General features: G+C 31.3%; 1 protein-coding gene across 1 annotated transcript in view; it reads left to right on the top strand.

The window, feature by feature from the left end:
* The first annotated feature begins 4,437 nt into the window (after positions 1–4,437).
* Positions 4,438–26,668, top strand: part of wake (wide awake) — an 80,853-nt gene continuing 58,622 nt past the window's right edge. Inside the window, exon 1 of the mRNA XM_068776082.1 lies at positions 4,438–4,625. Within this exon, the coding sequence (XP_068632183.1) occupies positions 4,547–4,625 (79 nt within the window). The 5' untranslated portion in view covers positions 4,438–4,546. The remainder of the gene's footprint in view (positions 4,626–26,668) is intronic.

Here is a 26,668-nt window from a genome sequence, read left to right as displayed (position 1 = left end):
TATCTTTTATATGCCACATTTTCTATCATTCCTTTCCATGCTTGATTCTTCTTTCATTTTCTCTCTTACATCGCCTATATTACTTAGCCTTCATCTTCAGACTTTTACATTTTTATTATTTATATTCATTTCCTTTTATTTATTAAACTATTATGTATTCCAATTTTTGAGTTACATTTTTATATTACTTTATTAAACGCTTTATCGCATTATCTCTCAATTTGTTTCTTTTCCTAGTCTAACACGAAAACAATTTTTTACTTTTTATTACGTTACCAATGATCTTTTTACAATAATCTAGGATGATTTCGCGCATTTCTTCTTCTTCTAAATGCCTGTCGATGCTTCCCTCTACAGATGGACAGATCACCTTGTTGGTCCTCGGATGATCTTCAGAAGGCTTTCAACCTATTAGGAACCTATAGAAGCTTGTGTTGTGTACGTCCTACGACAGAAATTGTGACTAATACAAGTAATAGAAGGGTCGCAGAGAAGTTTGAATAGGTCTTTTGAACTACACTTCTTTATCATTAAATTTATTAAAAATTAAACGAGAATTACAAGAAAATTTTGTTCGACAACCAGAAATATAAAATCTTCCATATAATTATGAAATTTCAATTAAGCGTTGTTGTTGTGGTGGAAAGTAAATTTGATCCATAGTAAAGTTGATTAACTGTTAATTATTTTCTTTAAACAATCTACCACTCGCGTAGACAAAGGATACTCTTTTTCATTATTAAACCGAAACTGTTATGCTTTTAAATTAAATAAAAATCTTTGAAGTTTTAATGTATTTTGGTTTTGTATTAATTTAAAAATTTACCTATATACACATAGTAAGTTGTTCGTTGTTAGGCTCTTCTACACAATGTTAACCTATTTTAAATAATAAATTTAAACAAAAATTTTTTTCTTTAAATATTCCACACATAAGCTTCATTCAGTTTGCTCCACCCACACCGGCGCTATGCCGCTTGTACCTAGTTCAAATTCATAGCATTTATTTGTTTAATTAATGTAGATTTCACAACATATATACCAAGTCCTGGACACCTATCATCTTCTATTATTCCATGTTCAATATTTACAAATTACGTTGAGATGAGTGCGCGTCTTTTATTCTTTTTTTTTAAACAACTTTGAACTATTAGTAAAATTTTTAAAACTTTTTTGAATTTATTTAACTATCGTCAAGTTTCTATTTATTTATTGACTTGTGTACTAATATTTGGTGAGCTTACGCCTAATTTTATATGTTCTTGATTAAGATGATTACGAAAGAGTGCGAAATAACATTGTGTACTTACTAAACAAAGTAAAAAATGAATTTAAATGAGTCCATTCTACTCATATGAAACAGTAGCGTCTAAACATTTTAGACACTTGAAGTGTGAATTTAAAAGAAGGCGAAGGAAGATTTATTTGTTACTCTAAAAATCCTAGAACGATATAATCGTTATAAAAATATTTGTAAATAATTTTAAAATGAAGGATACCAAAATTGGGCATAAGATTTACTGTTAATCACAAATACCTCTGTCCTAAATCCCATTCAATAACCGTCTCTCCTTTCTCCCGTCTTTTTAGGTCAATCGGAGGCTATTATTTCTTTTCGTATTGCTTCTTATCTTATTGATATGTTTGCGGTGTACTAATGGGTTCGTTCCCTGCTCTGGCTTCGTTGGGATTTGCTATATAGATCAAATATTAATCTTCGTACGTATTAATTTCTCATAAGCCGTATCGACGGAATAACTTTTCACCCCAGCAAACATCAGATACAAAATAAAAATTAAACTTATCGTGTACGATATAATTTTTGTAAATCGTAATTTTTTCATTGATGAAATTATTCGAAAAAGTTTGTAATAAATGGAATGAATTTTTGATTTACTTCCAACGTGTTATTGGTGTGATGTTATTATATTTTTTTCTTCATTAAAAAACTATTACAGCAGTAAACTTTTGTATTAGTATATTTATTTGCAAATTCGTTGTGTAAGTTTTGGTTATTTTTAGCTTAGTTGAAAAATAGTCTTATTTTAATGTTTATTAATAATTATTAAAAGGTTTACATTAATTTTTCCTTTCCAATCCATATTTTCAATTATCATCTACTGTTTACTGTTGGATATTAGCTTCCCTTTAGACTAGAAACCAGACAATCAACCAACCAACTTAGAATAGGACCAGTTTGAAGCGGCCTGCACCGATATTTCATGATGATCTAAACAATGTCCTGTTCACCTCGGGGCGCACGCTCGTCTTACACTGTGCATGACAGTCAGTAGTTTCCACTCTAAAACCTTAAGGTCCCAGCGTCCATTTATTCGTTATGTGGCCTGCCCATTGCCATTAACATGCCAATCCGCTGGCCTATGTGCTACTACAACTCATTAGGTTTCAGTTTCTTTCCGATAAAGTCTTATCTCAGAGCTGATGTAAATCAATTATCGGATAACGTATTTGATCGTGCGAACACAACGTTCGCAAATTGTAACAAAAACCTTATTCTTATGTTGCTAATGTTACATTGTATGTTCAATAAAATCAATTTATTTATTTGCGACGCCTTTCATGTACCCCTTCTCCATTTTAAACTAGTTCTTTCCGTCATTAGCAACATATTACTATCTAAATTCACCCAATGTTTATCTTCTGATTGCCTTTGACTTATTCTTTGGCTTATTCTGCTCGATTTTGAATATGATAATGACCATATTGTTTATAATTTCTGTCATTGCTTTTTAAAAAAAATCTGCTGTTCCAAAATTATAACAATTTCAATAAAGACGTTTTTATTTTTATAATTACTGTTTCTAAAATCATTATAACCTATTGAAGCTTAAATTGAAACACATGCTAAAATATCTTTATAAATAGAATTTTTGTTAGCTATTAAATCCGACATATAAAAGTAATTTAAAATTTGCATTTAAGAATATTCTTATCGCTTGCTGCTAGAAATTAATAATGTAAGAACATTTCCAATTGACAGATACATCGGTTGTACAGATTTATTACGTGTATAGAATAAAGATTACATCGCCTCACACTACACCATTGACACAGTGCGAGTGTCGGCGTCGCCGAGCCTCATTTTTTACGACATCAAGACGACACATAAACACAACCAGTTTCGCGGACGTACAGTTAGATCATGGCCAATGGCCACGTCAATGATAATCTCGACTTTACGTAGTACATCATTCACTTAAACTAAGCTAACTGGTAGATCACAATTTAAAAAGATTAAATACTCTTTTCAAGAATCTTGTTTTATTTACAGATACAAAATATAAAACAAATGAAGGGTGATTAGCTATAGGCGCAAAAACATATTCCGTGGACGCCACTCGAGAACCTTTCGGCCCCAAATATATTTATCTTTCAGACCATGGCCACTTTAGACATGCCATTCTTCGAGCTACCTCTACTTTGATTTTTCTATGGATATCGTCATCTCTAATTCGATTAATTTTCCTTTAGCTTTATATTAATACTTAAAATACAATCTAAATTAAAACGCAGCTATAATTTATCTTTGATCGCATACAATAAACGCTACTATGTTCAATTCAATTTCATTCAAAAACATAAAATAATTATAAATTCTAAATTAATTATCACTCTTGTATGCAATAAAATAGACTTTTACAGTAAAGGTTTACACATAATTAAAGCCTCTTGTATTTTCATGTAGCACTTATCCATAAATTTATAATAATGTTATACACAACGTTGACACATACTTCAAACAGAATACTGCCTAAGATCGAGTTAAAAATGACTTGTAGATATTACTGTTTAAGACCCTATTAGTTGAGCTCCAAGAAATAAAAAAGCTCTACTATAGATATATATTTATCGTTACAATCGATGGTAACAATATGATTTCATTGTTATTTATTAAAATTATAGAATAACCATAAATACATATTACTATGAATTTAATTTAAAAAAATTAGTTGTGGTAGATGGAACAAGTTACACAATTCAAATATTAAAACTGTTTTATTATATTTCGTAAGTATACTTAAATGAAAGAATGTTACATTAATAAAGAATTATATCGATAAATAAATCAATTTATTTATTATATATCGTACGTAATCAAATTTAAAGTCCATTGCCATCGTACCGCGAAATGATATAACTCACGTACAAAAACCCGCGAGCATAAAACAAACAAAAGGGACCAATACACGAACTTGCAGAATGCATATTTTACTCGCGCTTGTACCGAGGCTCCGTGAGCTTCGAGGCTTTGAATTCTTCGTCCTCTTCCTACTTCCTTCAAACGTTATCCCCGTCCTTTTCTATTCGAAACTAAGCGCTAACTGGCGTACGTTTTCGGAACTAAATGACAGTTGCCTTGCCCGGGCGCATGCTCTTTGTAATGTATTGTGTCCCAAGTTGTCGATACATTTTTATTTTTAAAAATTATAAACGTACAATCTGTGAATTAAAATTGCTTCTATTGTTTTATAGTGTTTCATATAATGTGTATTGTGTTAAAACTGATGTGAGTTTGTGTCAGTAAATGAATGTTCGTGGCATTGTTGACATATCGGGATTATTGACTTGGAGTCCCAAGAACAGTATCAAGATAAAGCTCAAACGTATGTAGTCATTATTATAATAATTCATTATTATATTTTAATTATCATACATATGAATAAACATAATTTTAATAATGTAAAATTTTTAACGTGATTTTTAATTACTAATTTATTTAATAATTATTAGAGATCAACAATAAAATAACTTTTGGATTTATTCTTTACTTTGGTAACATTTTAATATAGACGTATTTAAACACACTTAAAGTATGTAATAATATTTGATATATAAATGAATTACTACTGATAAATAATAAAAACAAATTTTTAAATATAAATCTGTTAGCTTTACTAGGGTAAGAAGAAATATAACAAATGTAAGAGTGCTAGTAATATTCGCTCGGTAACCGAAGACGGCAATTAATCTAATTTCAACCAAGCTATTAAATTTACCATCAAAGATTCCAGAGCGTCTGCACCGATAAAAAAGATCGAAGCAAATCACAGATCGATTTCATTCAATCAATCAATTTCTTGTAGTGTTTTAACACCAATTAATCTATGTGATTGACTTTGTAAGCATTACCGTCGATTAAACACCATTCATTATTAAATTTCATTTAACTGTAGATCGAAATTCGATTCCTTGCTCGTTCCAATTAAAATTATAATTATTTGTTAGAATTATCCGACAATTTATTTTTAAAAGTTATTTTGTGGTTCAATAATTTTAAACTTTTAAAATAATAAGCAATAAAAATAATTTAAATTTTGTATTTTATTGTTAAATGTCACAAGAAGAATTGTAAGCTGCCTCATTAATAACATGCAGACGCTGTCAATGACCGAGACTGTTGTACAAAATATACAGATAGGAGACAAGTCCCATTTCTGTTTTAATCAATTCATAATGTCGGTGTATACATTACGAAAGTTAATGTGATTTTCGTGAATAAGCAATCACTTTAATTACGCACAGTTTAAAAAAAAATTAAGAGGCAAAGGTACAAGAATTCAGCCAGGTTCCATATTTAAAAAAAAGCGAGAATATTTTTGTAAACGTTATTGGAGTGTTATTGTCGCTTTATAGTCTGGTCATTTGATATTTTGCCAGCATAGCGTCTGCCGATGTACGCGACACGCATCAGTAAGGCATCACCCGTAAGCAAATTCTTTAGACCGCGGTTATTTCCAGGAAGCGGTGATGAGGACAATTATCTTTGATGTTATCGAAATATATTCTTCTTATATGTTGAAACGACCTTTTAAGTTCATAAAGAACGTAATGTTATAAATTAATGGCGAATTTTAATTTACTAACTTGACTATATACTTTTTTACTTCTCTATATAATTCATCAATAAATTAAATAATTAATAGTTTCTCCTTTAAAAATCAAAGAAATATTTAATGAACAAAACATATTTACAACGATACTTTGCCAGGACAGTTTGATTTTTAAACTAACAATTATATCCGTAATAACGAATTGTGGGAAACGTTCGACCATTAAAATTAATTGAAAATCAATACCATAATATTTATAAATAGATTTTAATCATCTATAAACTACGAGAGAAATAACTGTGTACAGTTTCATTTGTCTTATTGACAAAAAATTGTAAATAACTTAAAAGACGAAAAATCAATAACTGTTCCGTCCAAGGCAATATGCTATGGAATAGATAATCCAAACTCATTCAAAGTTATAATGTCCGCAATCTAATTAATACAGATAACGTAAGAATAAAAATTATAAATATGTTTTCGAGCTGTCAATATGACAGTCTACTTGTCACTGGCACGTTTAATGACATTGACATATTTTATAGTTATATAAGTGTAGCAAAATAAATGAGATCGATAATTTTTCATTTCGTAGTTGTCATCATTTCAGCCCATAGAAGAAATTCTCACTGTGGGGTAATTACCGTAGAAGTATAGTAGAATTATATATGATTGTATCACGGGAATCAAACCTGTGATCTTCGATCGCATGTCTCAGTGCTCTACCAATGCTCAATATTTTATTTACATTCGAATATATTCGGTGCTATATACCTTAGCTATCACAGCACTTAAGGCTAAAAAGATATCAAAAACGGAAAGCATTTGGTAAATGAACAACTTTTATGAAATGAATTCTTGTTTCCGTAGGTCACGCTATAACTCGAAACAAGACTACCGATTTCATTCAGCCTTTTTAATAAGTTTCTAAATACTACGTTTCCTACGTCGATAAATAAATTTAAAGTGTGTGTTTTTCGCATTAAATCGTTGAGTGTTTGTGGTATCAATCTCAAAAATCCATGTTATTTACATGGCCAATTGTACTTCATCGGTTTCTGTGCTTAAATAGCTTCAAAATTATTTAATAACATAACAGAAAATATTACTAGCGATGTTCTGTATTAATCGTTAAATCATTTTGTTTTTGAAATTACTGTTTTTACTTTACGTATGTAAGTTACTTATAATATTTATACGTAAAGGCAGCCACATCTTTCAACTTAATAGATTAAGTACCATCGAAACTTAAAAGCTTCCCGCAATCTCTTGACCGTGAAGCATTCGACTTTCTCTTTATAGACCTTATGCCAATTTAAAAGGGCCGCTGAAATACTACATTTTAAGAAAAGTTCCGACCCTTTTTTCACCCTTTACGGGGTATAAATGTGAACAGAATTCAAATAAATACACGGTGATTAAGCTAATATCTATGTACACATGTAATGATTTATACTTTTGTTATTTTATATTTATATATTGGCCGTAACTCATAAATCTTTACGTGGGATATCGTTTTAATTCACTGTGACCTAAAATTTTAATATCGATATGAAAAATTGTTTTGTTACAGATACGCAAGAAAGATTAAATATATATGTGCCGTATTAAAATATAACATTTATTTGCTATACAGAGCTAAACTTCTTTAAAAATACCATTTTATAATTTATTTTCTCCAAATATATATATACAAAACTTTACTGAAAAGGTTATAGTTCGACTTGGGTGTCAGCTATTGGAACACAGGCCTTTTTTTAGTGAGATGGTAAGGAGCATTAACTTATTCTTCGGATTCAGATCTAAGTATATTTTAGTCGTACGAAAAGTCAGTTTGCTTCAGGGTTTAGTAAATGTTGTTATTATATATGTCGCAGAAATAGACTTAGTAATATTTAATAACAAAGAACTTGATGACAATACTGACATAATTTCGATGATTAGAATAGGTTTCCGATACAATACAATTTTAAAAAATTTACATACAAACGAAAAATGTTTTTTTATGTCTACCATCAATCGTGTTTACAAAATACATGATACAAATATTGCGCGATTTTACAACGTGTTTACATATAATTCATAAAATTGGACGCCTACGCGAAACTAAACCCACGATTTATTTGAATGTTAATGTTGCTCCTATTTATACTGTATACTCATGTACAAAATACAATAAATTACCTTAACACTAAGATGCTTGTTAACTATACACCTGGTGTAAAATATTCGAGCCCATAGCCCGAGCAATCTCTTCCAAACAACCTTATAAACACATATATATATACCACAAGAATAGACGAAGTGGTATTGACCTAAGATTTACGAGAGTTTTCTTCTTCTACTACTTCTTTTCAGCCGATGGTCACCCACTGCAAGACATAGCTTACCCCAAAGATCGCTAATAACCGGTCCTGCGCTACTTGCATCTAGAGACTTCCCGCAACCATAACTATGTCGCATTACTGCAAATTATTCGGTATTGTGGAAAAATAAAATAATTCATACTTGATAATAATGTTTACAAAGTAACGTACTCAATCTAAGCATCATCGGATTTTAATTACGAAGAGAACTGTACCTTTACGGTTGATGTATAATAACTTTGAGCACATTAAGTTTTCAGTGTACTTTGTGGTGTAATAAGTTACAACTGTATAAGAGCATCTATTATACAATATGTAACGTCGGCATTGATTACCGATGTATTAGATATTCTTCGGGATTGGTAAGTTAAAATGACAATGAGAAGGTTACATATTGCGCAGAACAAATGACCGCTAGGACCTTAAGGTTTAGGAGTGTTGACCGGAAAGCGCAGCATCGCACCCAATCATAACACTGACAGGTGATTTACTTATTGTAAATTAGTCTTAGGTCTTATTGTAAATTAGTTTGAGAGGCCTATGTCTACCAGTGAATAGAGCCTACACGGTTGAAATGATAATCTGACACTGCGTTTGTTAATGCGTTTGCACACCGCGGTAATACGTGAATTTATCATATATCTTTAGCTGCAATTAGCTCGACCACAAGGTCAAATATTGTCGTCTGTTACGCACAACAGTTTAATTTTGAAACGCACTACTTGTCATAAATGTGACGACCATACATGTAGCGAAAATGTTCGCTTTCTCTGTGTTGCTATTTGTGGGTCGTATAACGGCCACCCGAACTGCACGCGACAGGGTAACACCGTCCGACGCGTTGAGCTATGGTCACGAAAGTCAGGGCTGTCACACTGGATTAAAACGCGGTTCGTTTAAACCAAGGAATCGGGCCACATAACGTTCATAAAATTATAGCATTTATAATGTTTATAAAGTGTTTTGAATTTAAAAACATTGGCGTTAAACTATTAACCATATTAAGAATTTTACTGTAAAATTAAAGAAATCTTTATTCAATTTATTTTGTTCGCATTAATATTTTAGTTTATTACCCTTGTATAGTTTTACATTATATAGTTATACAAAATGTGTGCCTGAAATTTTATTGTTCTAATATATTGAAAGACAAATCTTTACATAAAATAATAAATTAAAGCTTTTTATGTCATTTTCATAGAGATAAAAATTTAGGAATATATTCCATGTCCAAATTCGCATCCCTTCTAGCTTCATTACACGTATAAATAATATTTGTGATACTACAATTCATTCAGTGTCAAAAATGCTATCAGCCGGCTTTCATTTTACACGGACATGTAGGAAAAACTATTTTATTCACAAGTTATTTATGAATAGACGGCTCCGAATATAAAGTTCTGTATGTTAATTGGAATAATATTAGTTATATGTCATATAAAAGTAATAAATTTCTACAATGCGGAAGATTTATTTTATTTACAAAATACACAAAAACACGCAAAAAAAGGTTTGTTAACTAACCGTACCACAGTGAATATGAAATACAATTTAGAAATAATTGTTTAAGCTAAGGTATAATGCAAATTAAGCTTTGTTTTACTTCATTGAGTAAAACTGTACACACTTTATTACTGGGACATTCATTGTGTTAATGTGACATCGGTAATTCAAAATTTATTATTTTCTTAAAAATTTAGATTTTATATAAAAATACATAAATTTTTCAGGATACTATCAACTGGATTTGTATTGGTAATCTGTAAGAATTGTTATGTCAAGCAGTGAACATCCCATGGCTGATGACCGCTGGAGACTTGTACTTAGCTTCATGTATATTTAAATTATACTTGTAATTTTATTATTCTGTTTGCTTCACCAAACTATAATAAATTAAAAAATATTTGTTAATATATACTTTAATTGAAATATGTAACATTCGCTGTTATATCCTTTTCGTAGGATTCATCTTTGTTGGTAATAATTAATTCGATCATTAATTTCAGCCGATAAATGTCCACCAGGCATATAGGTCTTCCCTAAAGATGCCATTTACTAGTATAACGTGATATAATCTTACGTGTTAAATTAATTCATTTATTTGAAATCCTTGTTGAAACGTGATGATTATAACAAAATAAGCTATAGAATGTGTAATAAAAATAATACATTATTACTTAAATGTAGATATAAAATCATGAACAAGTGTCGTTAAAATCTTTGCAAGATCAAAGACATCACGATCTTCCGGAATCCATAGGACATATCCAACTCTAAATTAAATCATCAATACAGCCGCAGGTCGTCCATTGCATGGCGTACGCTTCGCCAATAGATTCCCGATAAGATCAGTTGGAAGCGGCCTATATCGTGCATCTTCCAAAGACTATAACAATTTCGTCTATCCATCTTGTTGGTGGACGCCCTTTGCCGTAGTTCGTCTAGAAGTTTAAAACCCTTGTGCCCATTTGCACTGCGCGCTGTGGCCTACAGACTTGACGAAACATTAGATAATCTATTCACTTAATTTTTTATCATCATATATGTATCATTTTAAATCATGATTATCAAAATTTATATACACAAGACAAAGTCATGTTACACAACTAATAACTCTGAAACGACAGGAGCCATTACTATAATTCTTATAATTTTGATTTGTCTTTGTGCGGAATAAGACAATACGTATTAAAATATGTCATTCACTAAAAAATTAACGATGTAAAACTATAAAATAAAACAACATTCTTGCCGTCTAATTGAACTAAAATTAAATTTTTAATAGATATGAGTAAGTTTAAGTATTCGTAATTTATATATTAGTTGGCAGTAAGATGAAACGAAAGTAAGATGAAGCATGTGCGGAAGTGGCTAAATATTGGTCCTTTTCTTACTTAGGATGGACTTCCGCGAAGTAAAGCCTGATTCCATTAAATAAGTAAGATGAAACGAAGTTTACCGGGTCAACTAAACAGAAACACTTTAACTATAAATGTTATAATGTTGTCGGAAGCAGTTTTAATATATTCGTATTCTGTTAAATGTACTTTTGAGTCGCGTGACAATGTAAATTTTAAATAAATCGTTGGTCAGTTGACTCAATTATATTAGACTACGAGGCCGGAGCCGCAAAATCTCCGTCCATTGTAATCTGTATGCAAATTTATAATTAGGTCATGCGGACACAACTGAACCTCAACCGGGCTGTGTTAATGTAATTTACGGTATATAGGCGCCAATTATAATCGAATCATAACATTTTAGAAATTTTGCGCCTACACTTAATATTAAATATTTATAGCCCTGTTAAATCTGTGAAACCTGGTCACCCTAATCAATGACGATTGAACCACTTAATATGATTGAATCAGATCTTGTAACTTAATATCCGGTGTTATTGTGTTGTAATAATTTTTTATCTATAACTTAATACAGTAATGGATTTATAGACTTCAGACTTATTGATAAACAGGATTTCTTCACGAGATCAAATCAGAAATGTAGATATCCGTAGACAGAAGAAAGTGACCAACATAGCCAAATATGATAGTGAACACATGGCCGCAGAGACTTCTGAGATTCTAGAAACGAGACCACGAACTGACAGCACCGGCTTGGACAGGTGACATTGTTATGGTTGACGAAAAACGAAATCAATAGGAAAGGTTCATATTTAGCATTGAGCTTCCTATGGCTTAAAAATTACAACACTTTTGAATATAAATTTACTAATCGCTTCTTCTTGATCATCTTAGTTGTATATTCTTGGCAGAATAAACATGGTCGTTTTTTTTTTTTTTTTTTAATTAATGGCTCCGTTTTTACGGCCTCTTGTTCACCCCATATCATGGTTGAACAGCGTCTTCTTCACATAATTTTAATTAATTTCCATACTCATCTTTCGTCCCTCTTAGGAAATTAGATGAAATATTGTAAGATATAATTCGTTCATCTTTCACAATATCTTTCATTCCGTTCAATAAAGCACTTGCTTTTTTTTGTTTTTTTTTTTATCAACTTATTTAGACTTAATTCTCATTTTCTTACTATTTATATCATATTAATATACATTTGTGATATCACAGCTATTATATCACCTTTTATAAATTATTTTTCGTCTATTTTTAACATATTTATTTATTGCAGAACTCCAAATAGGTCTGGCGACTCTCCTCTTTACTCAACAGTGAGGCGATTTTCACTTCTTTTCTCTCTATTAAACGAGATTAGTATTCTATAACCATGGTCGTTGGTCTCCCCGCCCATTAATTTCCTACCATCTTTTTTCTCTCCGAGGGACTTTGCACGCTTTTGTCTTGCATCAATCTCAATTTTGGACAAACTTTGAACAATACATAACTCTAGATTTAAAGCAACTCACGTAACGATGGGCAACTAGTCTCTACATACAGTCTCTGTAGCATAATGTAGCTAACAATCTCTATATACTTGGTTCAGTTAGTTCTATTTTTATCATCATCATAAAAACATATCATAGGCGATGATCACATCACGCGGCATCCAGTGATCCATCTACATATATATATCGTCGGCTCATCTAAAAGGGTGCCTACTAATGCCACGTCTACCATCTATCTTATCTTTAATTTACTTTTAACAAACAAATTGATCACCGTACATTTTATACATGGGAATGAACGTTTATAAATTTCCCTTAGGATTCCAATGGGAACGAAGTTCGAACAACAGCCCCTGGATATGGTCCGCCGATTTTATATGGGACATTGTAACAAAGGCTGACATATGGTGCGGAAAGTTTAACGGGGGATCGAATTCTAAATTACACCTGTTACGAGTTTCGGGAAGCGTAAAGGCCTTTTTACTTCGATAAAATGGTTTTGTTGATTAAAGTAAAATGTATTAGATAATTGTTCCTGCTAATTTCAGTTGTAGGATGTTCTACTACTTCTAATCCTTTAAACTAGATTTTAAATAGAGCCTTCCGATAACTTGAACAAGTTTATCTATCTACATTCCTATGGGTTATGTATGGTTATCTACCTCCTCTGGGTTAGCTTATGCAAAACCTCAAGGCCACAGCGGCCATCTGTACTGTGCATTATGTGACCTGCCCACTTGAACTTGCTTACTTTTCTACTATATGATCTCATAGAAATATCCCGATAATAGCCAACTCCTTAGCTAGTTGAACAACTGCGAATTTTCAATAAGGCCCGAAGATTTTAAATGATGCGAACACGTATTAGTAATTAAAAACCAAAAATTAACAAAATGTGATAAAAAAAAAACTGATAATACTGTTATATTGACATAAATTACAACAATAGAAATAAGAAATTAGAATACATAAAGTGTGAAAGAAATTAATCGATATTGTAAAGTAGCAATCCAAAAGGGAACGGTGAAGCATTAGAGGTAAAGTATGAAAGGTGACGAAAGGGGAATGAATGAGAGACATTAAGAAGGACGTAAGAGAGAGTGAGACAATAAAAAAGGAAAAAGAAAAGAATATGAATAAATAATAATTAAGCTAAACTGTGAACCCAAGGACTTTTTTTATTTACTATGACCCTTGTATCTATAAATGAGCTTGCATAGCTTGTTATAAAAGAAGTGACAACAAAATTAGCAAAATTAAAAATAAAATTTTTGTTGTAGAATATTCATTTAAATTAAAAAAAAGTAAAAAGGACGGGCACCACAATTGGTGTGCAAATCTATGACAATGTAATATGTAACACGATTCGCCACCGTCCCAGTGAGACATGCTAGTACACTTACGATTAGCTTACTTGCAACAAAGCAATGTTTACAAATCGCTGCTTAGCGATAAAAATGGTCATCGCAATTTTACCCACGCAGACTCATATCTGCCACCTTAACATAAAACTAGAGACAGTCTATATGATAAGGAGATATAGGTGTGTAATCTTGCGTAACCATTGTTTTATTTCGAATTAAGGGCACCGTAGCTAGGGAATTACTGGGTTATCAAGGTAGAAGTATAAGATGAAAATAAGATGTTTAAATCCGAAATTTATATCTTTTACTAAAATATAAGAGTTATGATAAAATGTAATACATGTTGTGAAATGCACTGGTAAATGGACAGGTCAAGCAGCGCGCAGAACTAAAGGCCCTTGAACTTTTAGGTTCTGGAGATAAGAACACGATCCGCAAATGTAACGTAGGAAGTGACAAGGGGGAGTCAACCTTATTAAGGTCCCCAAAGATGCTGAATGTAGGTCGCTTCTTACAGATTCTTTTAGAAACCCCTAGTAGAGGTCCATGGTCAGAAGTAGGTTTCACGGTTGAAATGATGATGTATAGAATAAACAATGACTAAATCAAATGATTCTTATGTTATATATTCCAACGTCATTGAATGTGTAGATATTAAAAATGAAACTAATTTCTCACTTTTCTTTTGTAACGTACTAATCTGTTCTCAGTATTTTTCTGTGTGTTCAAATTTCTTTATTCCGATGTATTTTTTCATAAGTACAATAAGTATCCATGATTTCGCATTGTGTTTTAAGTGCTGAAAATAAATAGCTCTGTACGATTACGTGGGGCGGTTACCACGTGAACTATTTCAAAAACTATACTAGTTTATCCTTTAAATAGTGAACAATGGTTTTCAATTTCATCATGTAATAAATAAAGGCGTTATTGTCAATAACAATTTACAAAATAAAAAAAAAAACTGTTTTTCTTTTTTTGACAATGCTCTTATATCTCATTGAATTTGACGAAAAATCGCACCTTTTGTCCTGCTTAAATAGATTCTGAATCACGTTTTAATATTGTTCACACTAAAATTTTCACTCTAGTCATTATTTTGGAATGTAGTAGTTTCTATATAATTATTTTATTTCACACTAACTGCTCGACAAACTTCATATTGTTATGGGACAGTCGCAGGTCAATAGAAAAAATAAAGAAATAAAATGCAATTGACGGTTCTCATTTCATTTATTGAAAATAAACACACAAAATACACAAAGAAAAAAAATACTTCTAACAAATATACACATGCACATGAAAACATTTTTTTAATTATTCCGATAAAATGGTATCCGGGGACGTTTCTATTCTAACCTAACCTAACTTTTTTATTGATTTTCTCTCTTTAAAACCTTCCACGCACCTTCACAAAATATTTAAAAAAATATCTGTATTAGTCTAGACGCCCCCATGTTTACGTTAAGCAACACATTTACCAATTTGTTTATTGTTAATGAGTATATATTGTTGAAATAGAATGTTCTACTACGTAAAATTATTAAATCACAATGAAAATCAACAAGCTTTTACCAAAGTTTATAATTAATAAAAGATTTATTTTTAAATTGATGACAATATCTCATTGAAGTTTTCACCCTTTTTCCTCCCATTAATTGTGTTTTGAAAGCAGCTTCAAAATGTTTTTTCGACCACTCACTTAATCGCTTTCCGAATGATGTCCGAATTTATTCAATCAGGAGCTACTTCGCGGAAATACGACGCAGAAGAACAAATCCTATCGATAAGAGATTTGTGAATAAGCTTCAGAGATGTTCAGTGGCTTAACGATTTTACTATGAATATTGAAAAGAACTTTTCTTTTTTAACTTTAAGTCACTTCTATCGTCGATCAAAGTTGCCGTTACCCGTGGCGAATAAATAAATTAAATTAAATTGCACTCAATTATAATACTTGAAATAATATAATTTTAACTAACATTTTGGACATATTTTGTTTTATTTAATTAACAATCTACTGTACCCGTTAAAAATATAATAGTTAGAAAAAAAGGACATTTGTATATATTTCCACTTACTGAAAACGGGAATATCTCAATAATATTTTCAATATTTACATATTTAAAGTAAACAACGAAATTTAATTAATTAAAAGTCCCTTGCGACTATTATTTAATAAAAAATGTATTAATCAATGTAAGTGTAACAATTACGAGTAATCTACCCGAAAATAATTAAGAAAATCACAATACACAAATCAAATTTAACCGAAAATAAAAAATAGGACTGCATGTGGGTTCAGAGCGACAAAAAAGATCGTTACAATAGCTTTAATCTAAAGAAAAATTATATGTATGTATATATGTATAAAAATATATTTACCAAAAATAATAAATATTATCTTATGAAAAGTTTTTTTTTCATAATTTTATTACCAGAATTTAATAGTTTAGAAATGTGTAAAAAATCCGGCATCATCTTCTAGCTATCGTCGTAATCTTAATATGCAAGGAATTAAAATTATTAACTAATATCCAAAGGCATTCATCGCAAAACTTAACCACATTAGAACTACACAAGAAAATGATGGAGATATTTAACCCTAATCGATTCCGCAGAACGTAGCTTTCTAATGACATTAATGTATCGAAATCATTTGTTTGTATTACGAAAATGACAAAGAAATCTTCATAATATCGTGATTTATACCAAATATGAATGATTTTATTTTCTTGTTAGTCTCTTCTTTCTCTTTATCAAACCATAACTAGAGATCGAAAAAAAGATTTGATTATTTTATAACTTTTTAAATACTTGATGGCTGGGAAAATATTTTCCATTATTGGTTGTATTTTCAAATTTGATAAATAAATCGAAAAGGCATCAATAAAATCCATGTTTTTCACATCGACAACGGCCTGTTCCCACAACATACCGTATGGTTATGTCTTAACCACTACGCTACCACTACTTAACATTAAAATATTACTTTCTATAAAAATCGTTGTCGTTTCAGCACAGACGCCCACGCAAGGCCTCCCACAATGATATCTTTAAAGGATATACAATAATATCCACTATTGGTAGCCGAGTTGGCGATCATAGTGTGATATTATGGTACACAGAGGTTGATGTTGCTCATCTTCTGGAAACTTTTTTATGAAAAGTGACAATATATATAATAAACTATATAATCAATGCACAAAGTGTTTACCTAAGATTATATCTCGAGAATTGAACCCGCGACCTACGATCATAACTCACAGTCTTCTACGGCTTCACTAACATTGCTCTATAAAAAATGGCCTGCTAAATTTAAATTTTAATAGCTTAAAAGTATTAAAAATCTTTAATAATTTCTTAAATTTACATACTGTCCTAAGTTACTTAAAATAAGGATTAAAGTTTTGCTAGAGTTTCTCCCACACTATAGTATTACCGAGGTTGCTGTGCCGCACCTATAGGCACGGTATAGTCGAGATGAGGGGGGAGGGAGTACTGTCGTATAGAATAAAAAAGTTACTAATTTCCTTAAATAGACTGAAAAAAAAAAGAAATTTAAACTACGCGTTTTTAGCATTATGCAAATCCGACAACGCAGTAAATTCACGTGCAAACACTAACTCCTATATAATGGTAACTAACTAAAGTAGTCACTAACTTTACTAATGTAATGACACTAAAATACAAATAAAAATCCCTTGTCATGTTCACTTCAAATAGCATTAATTTGAAACTCGAAATAGCATGTTGCGTTATAAAAACAACCTTTTTTCGAACGCCTTAAAAATTTGAATTCGAAATAAAGGCGGAAAGTAGAAAATTCCAGTAAAGAATAAAAATTATTTAAACAAATCAAATTTGATTTTACTGCCTCTTATAATAGAAGTGTACGAACACTTCTATTGCCCTGCAATGGAATCCTGAGAATGAGTTCATTCATTCTTATTCGGGCCTTAATTCAATTGTACGGGCGACGACGTTTAAGTAAATTTTAGGTGAAGGCGGCCTAACTAGTATAAAATTTCGGAGCGTTCGTGTAATAAAATTTTCGTGCTCACCTCTGTTTTTACAATTTTACATAATATATTTCTTAAATTACAGATTAATTATGACAATATATTCAAAATACATATACAGTCATAGATTTAAATGACATAGATATGAATAAATTACAATCTGTGAATGCAATGAACCTTATCATTGAGCTGAGAATAAAATGAACAAATGCACACAACGATACAAGCATATACCTTAATTTACTTTATTTCTCAAACGTGTAATAGGGTTGTCGCAATAATATTTTTTACCATTAATTTTGTGTGTCTATTACTTATATTAAATATAAAAATTATATAAAATTTCACTTGATATTTGATTCCGTTAGGCAGTATTATGTATATAATAATAGTTTTTAATAGATTAGTTAGAAAATAAAACTAGTTATATATTTTAAATTTCTAGTAATTTTTATGATTATTAAAAAAATGTACGACGTTAAAATTTTTATCAACTAAATGTGACAGCCCTCGGTTAAAAAGTTCGTATTGAAACAAGTTCCAACTGGACCGGCTGCGAAGAGGTTCTCGTATGAAGAAATTCTCCGCTCCGGAAATCGCCGAGATCAAATACATAATAAAATTTTACTTACATAATCATGAGATTGTTCAAAAACTGTATTTTTTTTAATTTCTTATCTCTACGACTTTAATATTCTATAATTTATGAAAAGATTAGATACTCGCGACAAGTTTTCATATTAAAAACATCATTGAATCATATGTATGTGATAAAGTCTGTTATTACTTCCAAATATTTTTGTATAATAAATATGTTCAATTATATATGAGCTGTTGAAATTCAAGTTTCTCAATAAAAAAAATAATTTATACATAATTAGTCGGATTTTAAATAATATCTGGGCGATATTAAATGAGATCAACTTTTATTTGTAATATATGCGAAATTAATTTTCTTTTTCAATTTAAAATTTATAAAGCTCCACAAGTAGCTTCTCGTACAAATTTATGTATATAAGTCATTTAATTATTTCGCAGCCACCAACCTTCAATCATTATAAATAGAAGCGTAACTGGAGTGTCCTCCGCCACTTCTTCTCCTAGGGCTAGCTTTCTAAAATGGTAATAATCTTAACTAGGAAATATCAACCGATCAAGACGAAATCTGGCCCTTTAAGCACCCCTGAGCCGGAATGCTAAGCCGGTATTATCGACGAATGACTGTCAAAGTCCCGTCGAGGTAACCCTTATTCCTAGTCACTTCATGGAACGCGGGAAAGGCGTTCTAAGAGCTGCATCTGTAAATTCTACTTGGGTAACAATATAAGCCAGGACAAAAAAATCATAACTTATATATTTTAATGTAACCAGGCGTTATTTTACGGTAGTCCATCCTAAGTAAGAACAGGACCAATATTTAGCCACTTCCGCACATGCAGTGGTGTTCGTGCAACAAAGTGCATCGCCCGCCAGCCCGCTGATAAATGCGCATGCACATGTAAAACAGAGTGGAGATTGACTCTGTGTTTGGCACTAATCGGTGTAACAAAACTCCTGAAGATGCCCCGTGGAGGGATGAAACTCGTGTTGAGTGATTTAACGGTGGTAGTTGTGTAATTCGCATTATTTGCCGCATGCGCATTTACCAGCGGGCTGGTGGGCGGTGCACTTTGTTGTACGACTATCTCTGCATGTGCGGAGGCGGCTAAATATTGGTCCTTTTCTTAGTTAATATATATTTTTAATACCAATCTCTACAAATTACATTTGTTAGTTAAAGATAAACATGATAATAACTGAACCAACGTATTTTATTGCATTTTCAAGGTAGTTGTAGAAATATTTATGTTATTTAGTTGCCACGGGGTCGTTTTTACTATCCTGTAACTTTAATTAATGGGGTAAGTCGTAATACACGTACGTTCATTATGTTTATTTTAACTACTCTCATTAAAAGTTAATTTGAAATAGATAGCGGCACGTTCGAATCACCTACACTTGTTAAAGTGCCAATGATGAAAGTGTCACCCACGCGTAAATCATATAATTAATAAATAATTTTAAGTTAAATTGAAACGTATTTTCGTTCAAATACCGACCAAGGCCATATTAATTTTTCGTATCATTACATACATTTTTGCTTACTTACAAATTTCAATTAAATAATATTTTTTAAATTATAGAAATCATTCAAAAATTCAAATTTCAATTTTTATTTTTTTGTATAACGTTTTTAACTATTTTCGTGCAACAAGCGAGGAATTCTTTCCTAGTTTCTTTTTCGCCTATCAGGGAGGCTATTGTCTCCTCCCTGATTTTAACGCCAGACCGGCACTCGAATTCGAGGCATAGTCAAGGATGCGGGAAGTCGCTGGATGCAGGGAGTACAAAACCAGTCATCGCGACGATCTTTGGAGACGCCTATGCCATGCAGTGGGCGTCTATCGCCTTATAGTGTTTAATAAAAATCTAATATCATTTTAGTCGTTCTCGTAATTTTGATTCGAAAAATAATTTATGGAATCTAAACGAAAACGTTGAGTATGTGGTTGGCATAAATCGTTTTTCAACAATTCCACGCATCACAAGATATCCTCCGCTATTAATCTCGAGTGCCGTGCCTACGAATTGGAAGCGAATTCCTGTGAGATCTGCGAAACGTACCAGTGTGCGTAATATTAATACGTTTATACACACATACCAAGATTTACAGGAAGGCTTTGGTCAAAGGTTATATATTGTGATACACTCACAATTATATTACGCAATCTTAAAAAGTGCTTGTCGATCGGGTAAACTTCTATTAATATATATTTACAGAAACGAAATATCGAAACGTTATTTATCAAAGCCTTTTGAAATACACACATGATATATACGACAAATACATTAAAACTGTTTTTAAAATCATCATTAAAATTTATTTTTATTACATTAATAATCCATGAATGTCGCCTAGTTCCCGCAGTGGACGTCTTTAGTACTAAAATGATGTTACAGAAAAATTCTACATGTAGGACGAAAGTATAGTTCAATACACATTTTAATAAATATACTCCTACATCGCTGTTTTTCCGTCTAAATTTATTAATGTATAAATAATGATAATATATTTATAGTAACCGGTATTTTATTTAGCACATGACAGATGAATGAGAGCCGGGTCTTTATCGCAGTGTTTATGCGTACGGTGTAGTTAAAGTTCTAATGTTGGCTGGTCGGATATATCTTTCGACCGAAGAAAGATCTTTCTTTTATAAACAATCGGTTTTAACTGTTAATGGAGTGTAGATATCTGTAAAGATCGACGATCTAAAAATTACTATTGTAAAGTCTGTTGCATTTAAATAAATCAACAAGTATTCTAAACAATCGTTACATTGTAAAATTGAGAACGTTTTAATAAGATAAGCATCAACTGCTAAAACTAACCTCAAACAGTTTTCTGCACTCTCTAGAATATGTCAGATGAGACTATTTTTAATTTCAAAAGGTTTTAGAGTAATGAGGAAGTAAGAACTTTTGCCCAAACTATTACAGATAATCAATTTTCGATTATCTGCTTATTATAATAGTATTTTTCTTATATCATTCAATGTGATTACATTTTGTTCACAATTCATTTGTGTTAGTACATGGTTATGATTGTAACCACCACTGATGGTCATATTTCATTTAATAATGCGACGAATGCAAAAGTGCAATCATCCAAATCTACACATACGTTTACTTATAATAAAATTCCACAAAACATTTTAGATCTTTCTATTCTTACTTTTAAATCTAAAATTAAAAACATGTTATTAAAAAATCGGTTTATTGTATCAATATCGATATAAGAATGTTTACATAAAACATTTTTCATTTAATTTAAAGAGAACAACTGTCGAGTTTTTGGCCAGCTCTTCTCAAAATTTCAAATAATAGCTTAGTACTTATAATAGCAAAATAAATGACTATTCACAATTTTTAAATTTTGAAATGACTTTCGAATTTGCATTTCGAACGAATTGAAGTTCGAAACGCAACTGTGGTTCATGATTACCTTTTTGGAATAACCAATGGCACGTGGACTCTTTGTCATACTGTGACTTGGTAAGCGGCCCGTCAAGTGTTCAGCGCCTTTTTAGTAGGGCCGACGTGTTCTCTGACTAATGCTAGCGTTTATCAACGCAAAGCACTTGGACCCTAGCCTAATGTATGCCATAATTTTATTGGACGAGTAACAATAGGAATTGCTTAAAATGAAGATTTAAAAATATAAAATCATTATTTGTTTGTATCGTTTTAAAAAAGCAAAGTGAGTGGTGAATGCATCGTCAGCAAAAACCTTTAAAACTTTTACTCAAGTTTCCGATCAACCTGTATAAAATGTTCACTGTGAAATGAGTTACCTAATTATATTTTTATTGTAATACATGCCTTTAATGTCTGGCAGTACAAAGTAAGCAATGACATATAGTAAACAATTATAAATTTAAAACCGTGGCGGCCCAGCGGTAGAAGACTTGCAATCATAGGTTAATGGTTCGATTCCCGGGAAACAATGTTATGTAATTTACACTTTGTGCATTAATTATATAGGATTGCTACTGCACACGAATAAGCTTGCTCATAATGGGCAGCACCGTCCTGTGTGTACCATATTCCCACACTGCGATCACGAACCTGCCCACCAAGCATGGCGATTATGGTACATCCCCCCGTAGATATATTGGCGGAGGCCCATGCCTTACAGTTGATGTCTATGGGCTGTAATAATGACGACGTCGGATTAAATTAAATTTTTTACAATCCTAACTTTGAAAACGCTTTTCCTTGCTATATTATCATTACGATATTTCAATATATCTGAAAGGAATTTTAGTTTGAATGTATGGTACATTAATTGACAGGAAGTAGGCTATTAAGAAGTAGGTTTTAAAGCTTATATACCAATAACCAATCAACCCGTAGATTCAATTAGATTTACTTTTTTATTGGAGCAAATTAAAAAAAAAGCGGTAGCATCTGTCATTGATGTATTTTTCTATTCTTAAGATCTGCAGTAATGTTTATCGTATTTTTATTTTAAAAATAAAATAAGGTAATGAGTAAATCCTACCTTAAGAACGATTAAAATTTAACATGACCTCCTTAAACCGAAAGCGCTCAGCTGTAAATGTCAATATATATCACCTATCATAAAACAGGTCAGGTCTACCGATCTACTCCACTGAACAATTCTCATTTCAGACTTCTTAATGGCATCCTATGTGTATTTTAAGGATTTTCTATTTAAAGATTATAGACAAGCCGGTTGATTTTGTTTCCTGCACTTGACTACTTGAGCAGTGGTTGCCCAGCGATAGATGACTGAGACTTGCGATTGTAGGTCGCGGGTTCGATTCTCAGTATACAATCTTAATTAATTCACATTTTTTGAATTAATTATATAGAATTGCCACTGCCCACAAACAAATTTACACATGATGGCAGCGGCGTCCTCTGTTTACCATAATTAATACCATATTGCCTTCGCCAACCCGCGTGTCAAAAGTGGCGATTAATGAATATCCCCCAATGAAATCTTTGAAGGTGGCCTATGCCTATAAGTGGGCCTTTGTGACTACTGACTTTTAGCCATATTCACCATTTTTTTTTTGTTCGAGATATGTAACATATGTACAAGAATATAGATTTATTACTGCAATAAAAAATACAACTGAAATGTTTGAGGATGGATGAAAGGAATGGAATGATTGAGAAAGGAAGATGGAAATATGGAATGACAGAAGGAAGAAAAAAAGATATTATGAACTATGGAAGACGTGGACAAAAATAAAAAAATTCATGTGAAAAAATTGTTAAGAAATAAAAAACCCGGTTCCTAATAAAATAGGGGTGAAAGGAGAGGTCCCAATAGCGGAGGCCATTTATTATTATCTATATCTGCCATTTAAAAAATATCAATAACAGAACTAGAAGAAAACTTTATTTTTTTCGATATAAATAAAATGATTTAATGTCGCTAACATAATGCAATACAATTAGAAGACTATCAAACTAGATATGTGTTTCTAATTTTAAATTCTTTAAATATATTTTTGAAAGCAAATAAAGGTGAATGTGAAAATTGCTTAAATTATTCATTTGTTTATACTTAATATTTTAATTATGAAACTGCCTTAAATTCTATACGAACAACAGTAATTAACCCCTATTGATACTGACGGAATGTCATCAGACTTCACAAAACAAGCGGCTTTGTACCCGATGACTAATTGCATCAAAACATTAATTAAGGAAACATGACAGTTCATAATCATCCGTATAGTGTCACGAAATACAATTGACTATTGTATAATGTCTCCTAATAGCATTAAACGTGAAATAATCCTTCATATTAGTTGCCTATGAATTCTAGCGTTAAATTATTTAATGTCCGTATATATAAATGCGTTAATTAGAAATGCGTGAAACTAGCTCGATATTTTTTTATATATCGAGTCTCGCAATTTAAAGATGTCATTATCATTTCTGTTTTTATCTTAGCGAAGACGTATGACGTGTTCAATTATAAACGAACGGAATGCAATTAAGGTACAGAAAAAGAAAGGTTCGTTTCGAGTTACTAATTGCGCCCAAGTACAGTCATTCAAACCCGACCGAAACTTGAAATGCTTCAGATAGTGCGGTGGAACATTTCTATATTTATAAACGTTGTTGCGTATAGGTGTAAAAACTTTAAAAGGTTGAACGCATAAATTAATTACTGTCAATTAATATACGGAACATCCTATCCATAAGTCAATGGTTTAAAAAACGAAAAAAAAAGTAATGATAACAGTAAGAAAAAGTGTTTTTAAAATGTAGATTACTACTTATTAAAATTGAATAATTTATTATCTGTCCCTACAGACTTTGTGCTACCGCAAGTTATCAGTCTGTTCCATTCTGATAAAAAAGATAGTCGTATGGAACATATGTCAGAGTGATCACTTTATTTAGGGTACTTAAAAATAGGTATAAAAGCCTTAAAGCTTTTTGTTCTATCCGATCTATAACCATTATCTTATATAACTTGAATTCTCAATTCTTAATTCAAAATATTTTTTTTTACATTTTTAATTTTATTATATAATACAAGTGGTCTATTCACATGATAAGTTCCGGTATCGTTTTAAAAACGTTTTTTAATATTAAGCTTATAAAACTTTTGAATAATTTAATGAAATATGTATAAGTGTCGAATAGTGGTAGCGCAGCGGTAGAGCACTGAGACTTACAATTGTAGGTCCCGGGTTCGATTCCCGGTATGCAATCTCATATAACTCACACTTTTTGCATTATATAAGATTTTCAATGTTCACAAACAAATTTTCAGAGAATGAAGAGCAGCATTCTCTGCGTACATAATACAACATCGCGATCGCCAAATCGCCTGCTAATCTTGTAGTTTATAGTATATCCCCTTATAGATATCTCTGGTGGAGGTGGTGGTGGTACTGTGGGCCTCTATGGACTGAACCTGGTTACTAAAAGTAGATAAAAACTGACATGGGAAAAGATAGTGGAGGCCTTCATCCAGAAATACAAATTTAAAACACTAACTAAATACATACTAACGAATAGTTTTCATAAAACTACTAGCAACATTTCAAATCTGTAAATAAAGATGATAATCAAAATTATCGTTACAGCCGCAAGACGTACACTGCTATACATAGGCCTCCTCAAAACATTTTTGATAGGACTGGTTAGGAGCGGTTTGCATCCAGCGTCTGCCGATGGCCTAAAGGGGGTCAAATTATAAAAATGACTGATATTTTTGGTTGGATTGTTATTGTGTTATTGTAAAAAGCTCTATTACCTCAGATATTTACTGAAGTTAAATCCGTTATATATACTCGTACATATATTCTTTATTTAAATTTGATGGAAAAAAGATCTTAAAAGGCTTTTCTATTGTTATTGTTTTATAATGAACAAACAAATAATATCTACGTATTTATTTAAGTAATAATCTCCAAAAAATTTTACTTTTCAACAATCTTAAATGTTGTTGTGAACATCATTAATTTCAAATTAAAATCTTGTTAATTACGTGTATTAGCGGATATTTAGAGCATAACAATACCATTTTAACAAATTAATTACAAATTCACCCCTTTAAATATACATATACATATTTAATGATAAATAAAGCTTGTATATTAAATAGTTAACTAAGTATATTAACAAATAAGTAACTTTAACACTAGTTTTCAGACGATTTAACATTGAATTCAACTAAAATTACTCAAACCAACTACTTTATTAACTACACTGGTCCGCCTCCACGGCCTCGTTAGCGGATCTCATCTGGTCGGGGTCAAGTAATGACTTGCGAGTCCTGTGTATAGGTTGACCATGTTATAAGATATTTAAGAGACTGTCCTGCTGAACTCATTAATAATAATCCCTATCATATATTTTTAGTTTTCCAGTTTTAAAGAGCCCCGATATACATGATGATTAGTGTTCTACGTATATAGCCTAATTAAATTATTTGATAATGTAGTCATTAATTCTACGATATCAAGTAATAGATAATGCCGTGGATATCTATACAATGTTTATTGTACAAAAGAGAGTTGTTCCAGCATTATGTGAGAGCCTAGAGACGCTCTCAAAGAAAAGATTCTTGAAGAAAATAATCGAAGCGTCCGCCGAAGCAATAAAA

The sequence above is a fragment of the Battus philenor genome, unplaced genomic scaffold (genome assembly GCF_028537555.1).
Source record: "Battus philenor isolate CCGP_79_NKW_IND1 unplaced genomic scaffold, ilBatPhil1.0.hap1 SCAF_9, whole genome shotgun sequence".
Lineage (NCBI taxonomy): Eukaryota > Metazoa > Arthropoda > Insecta > Lepidoptera > Papilionidae > Battus > Battus philenor.
Note: the sequence above shows the minus strand (reverse complement) of the source record. Positions and strands in the feature narration are given on the sequence as shown.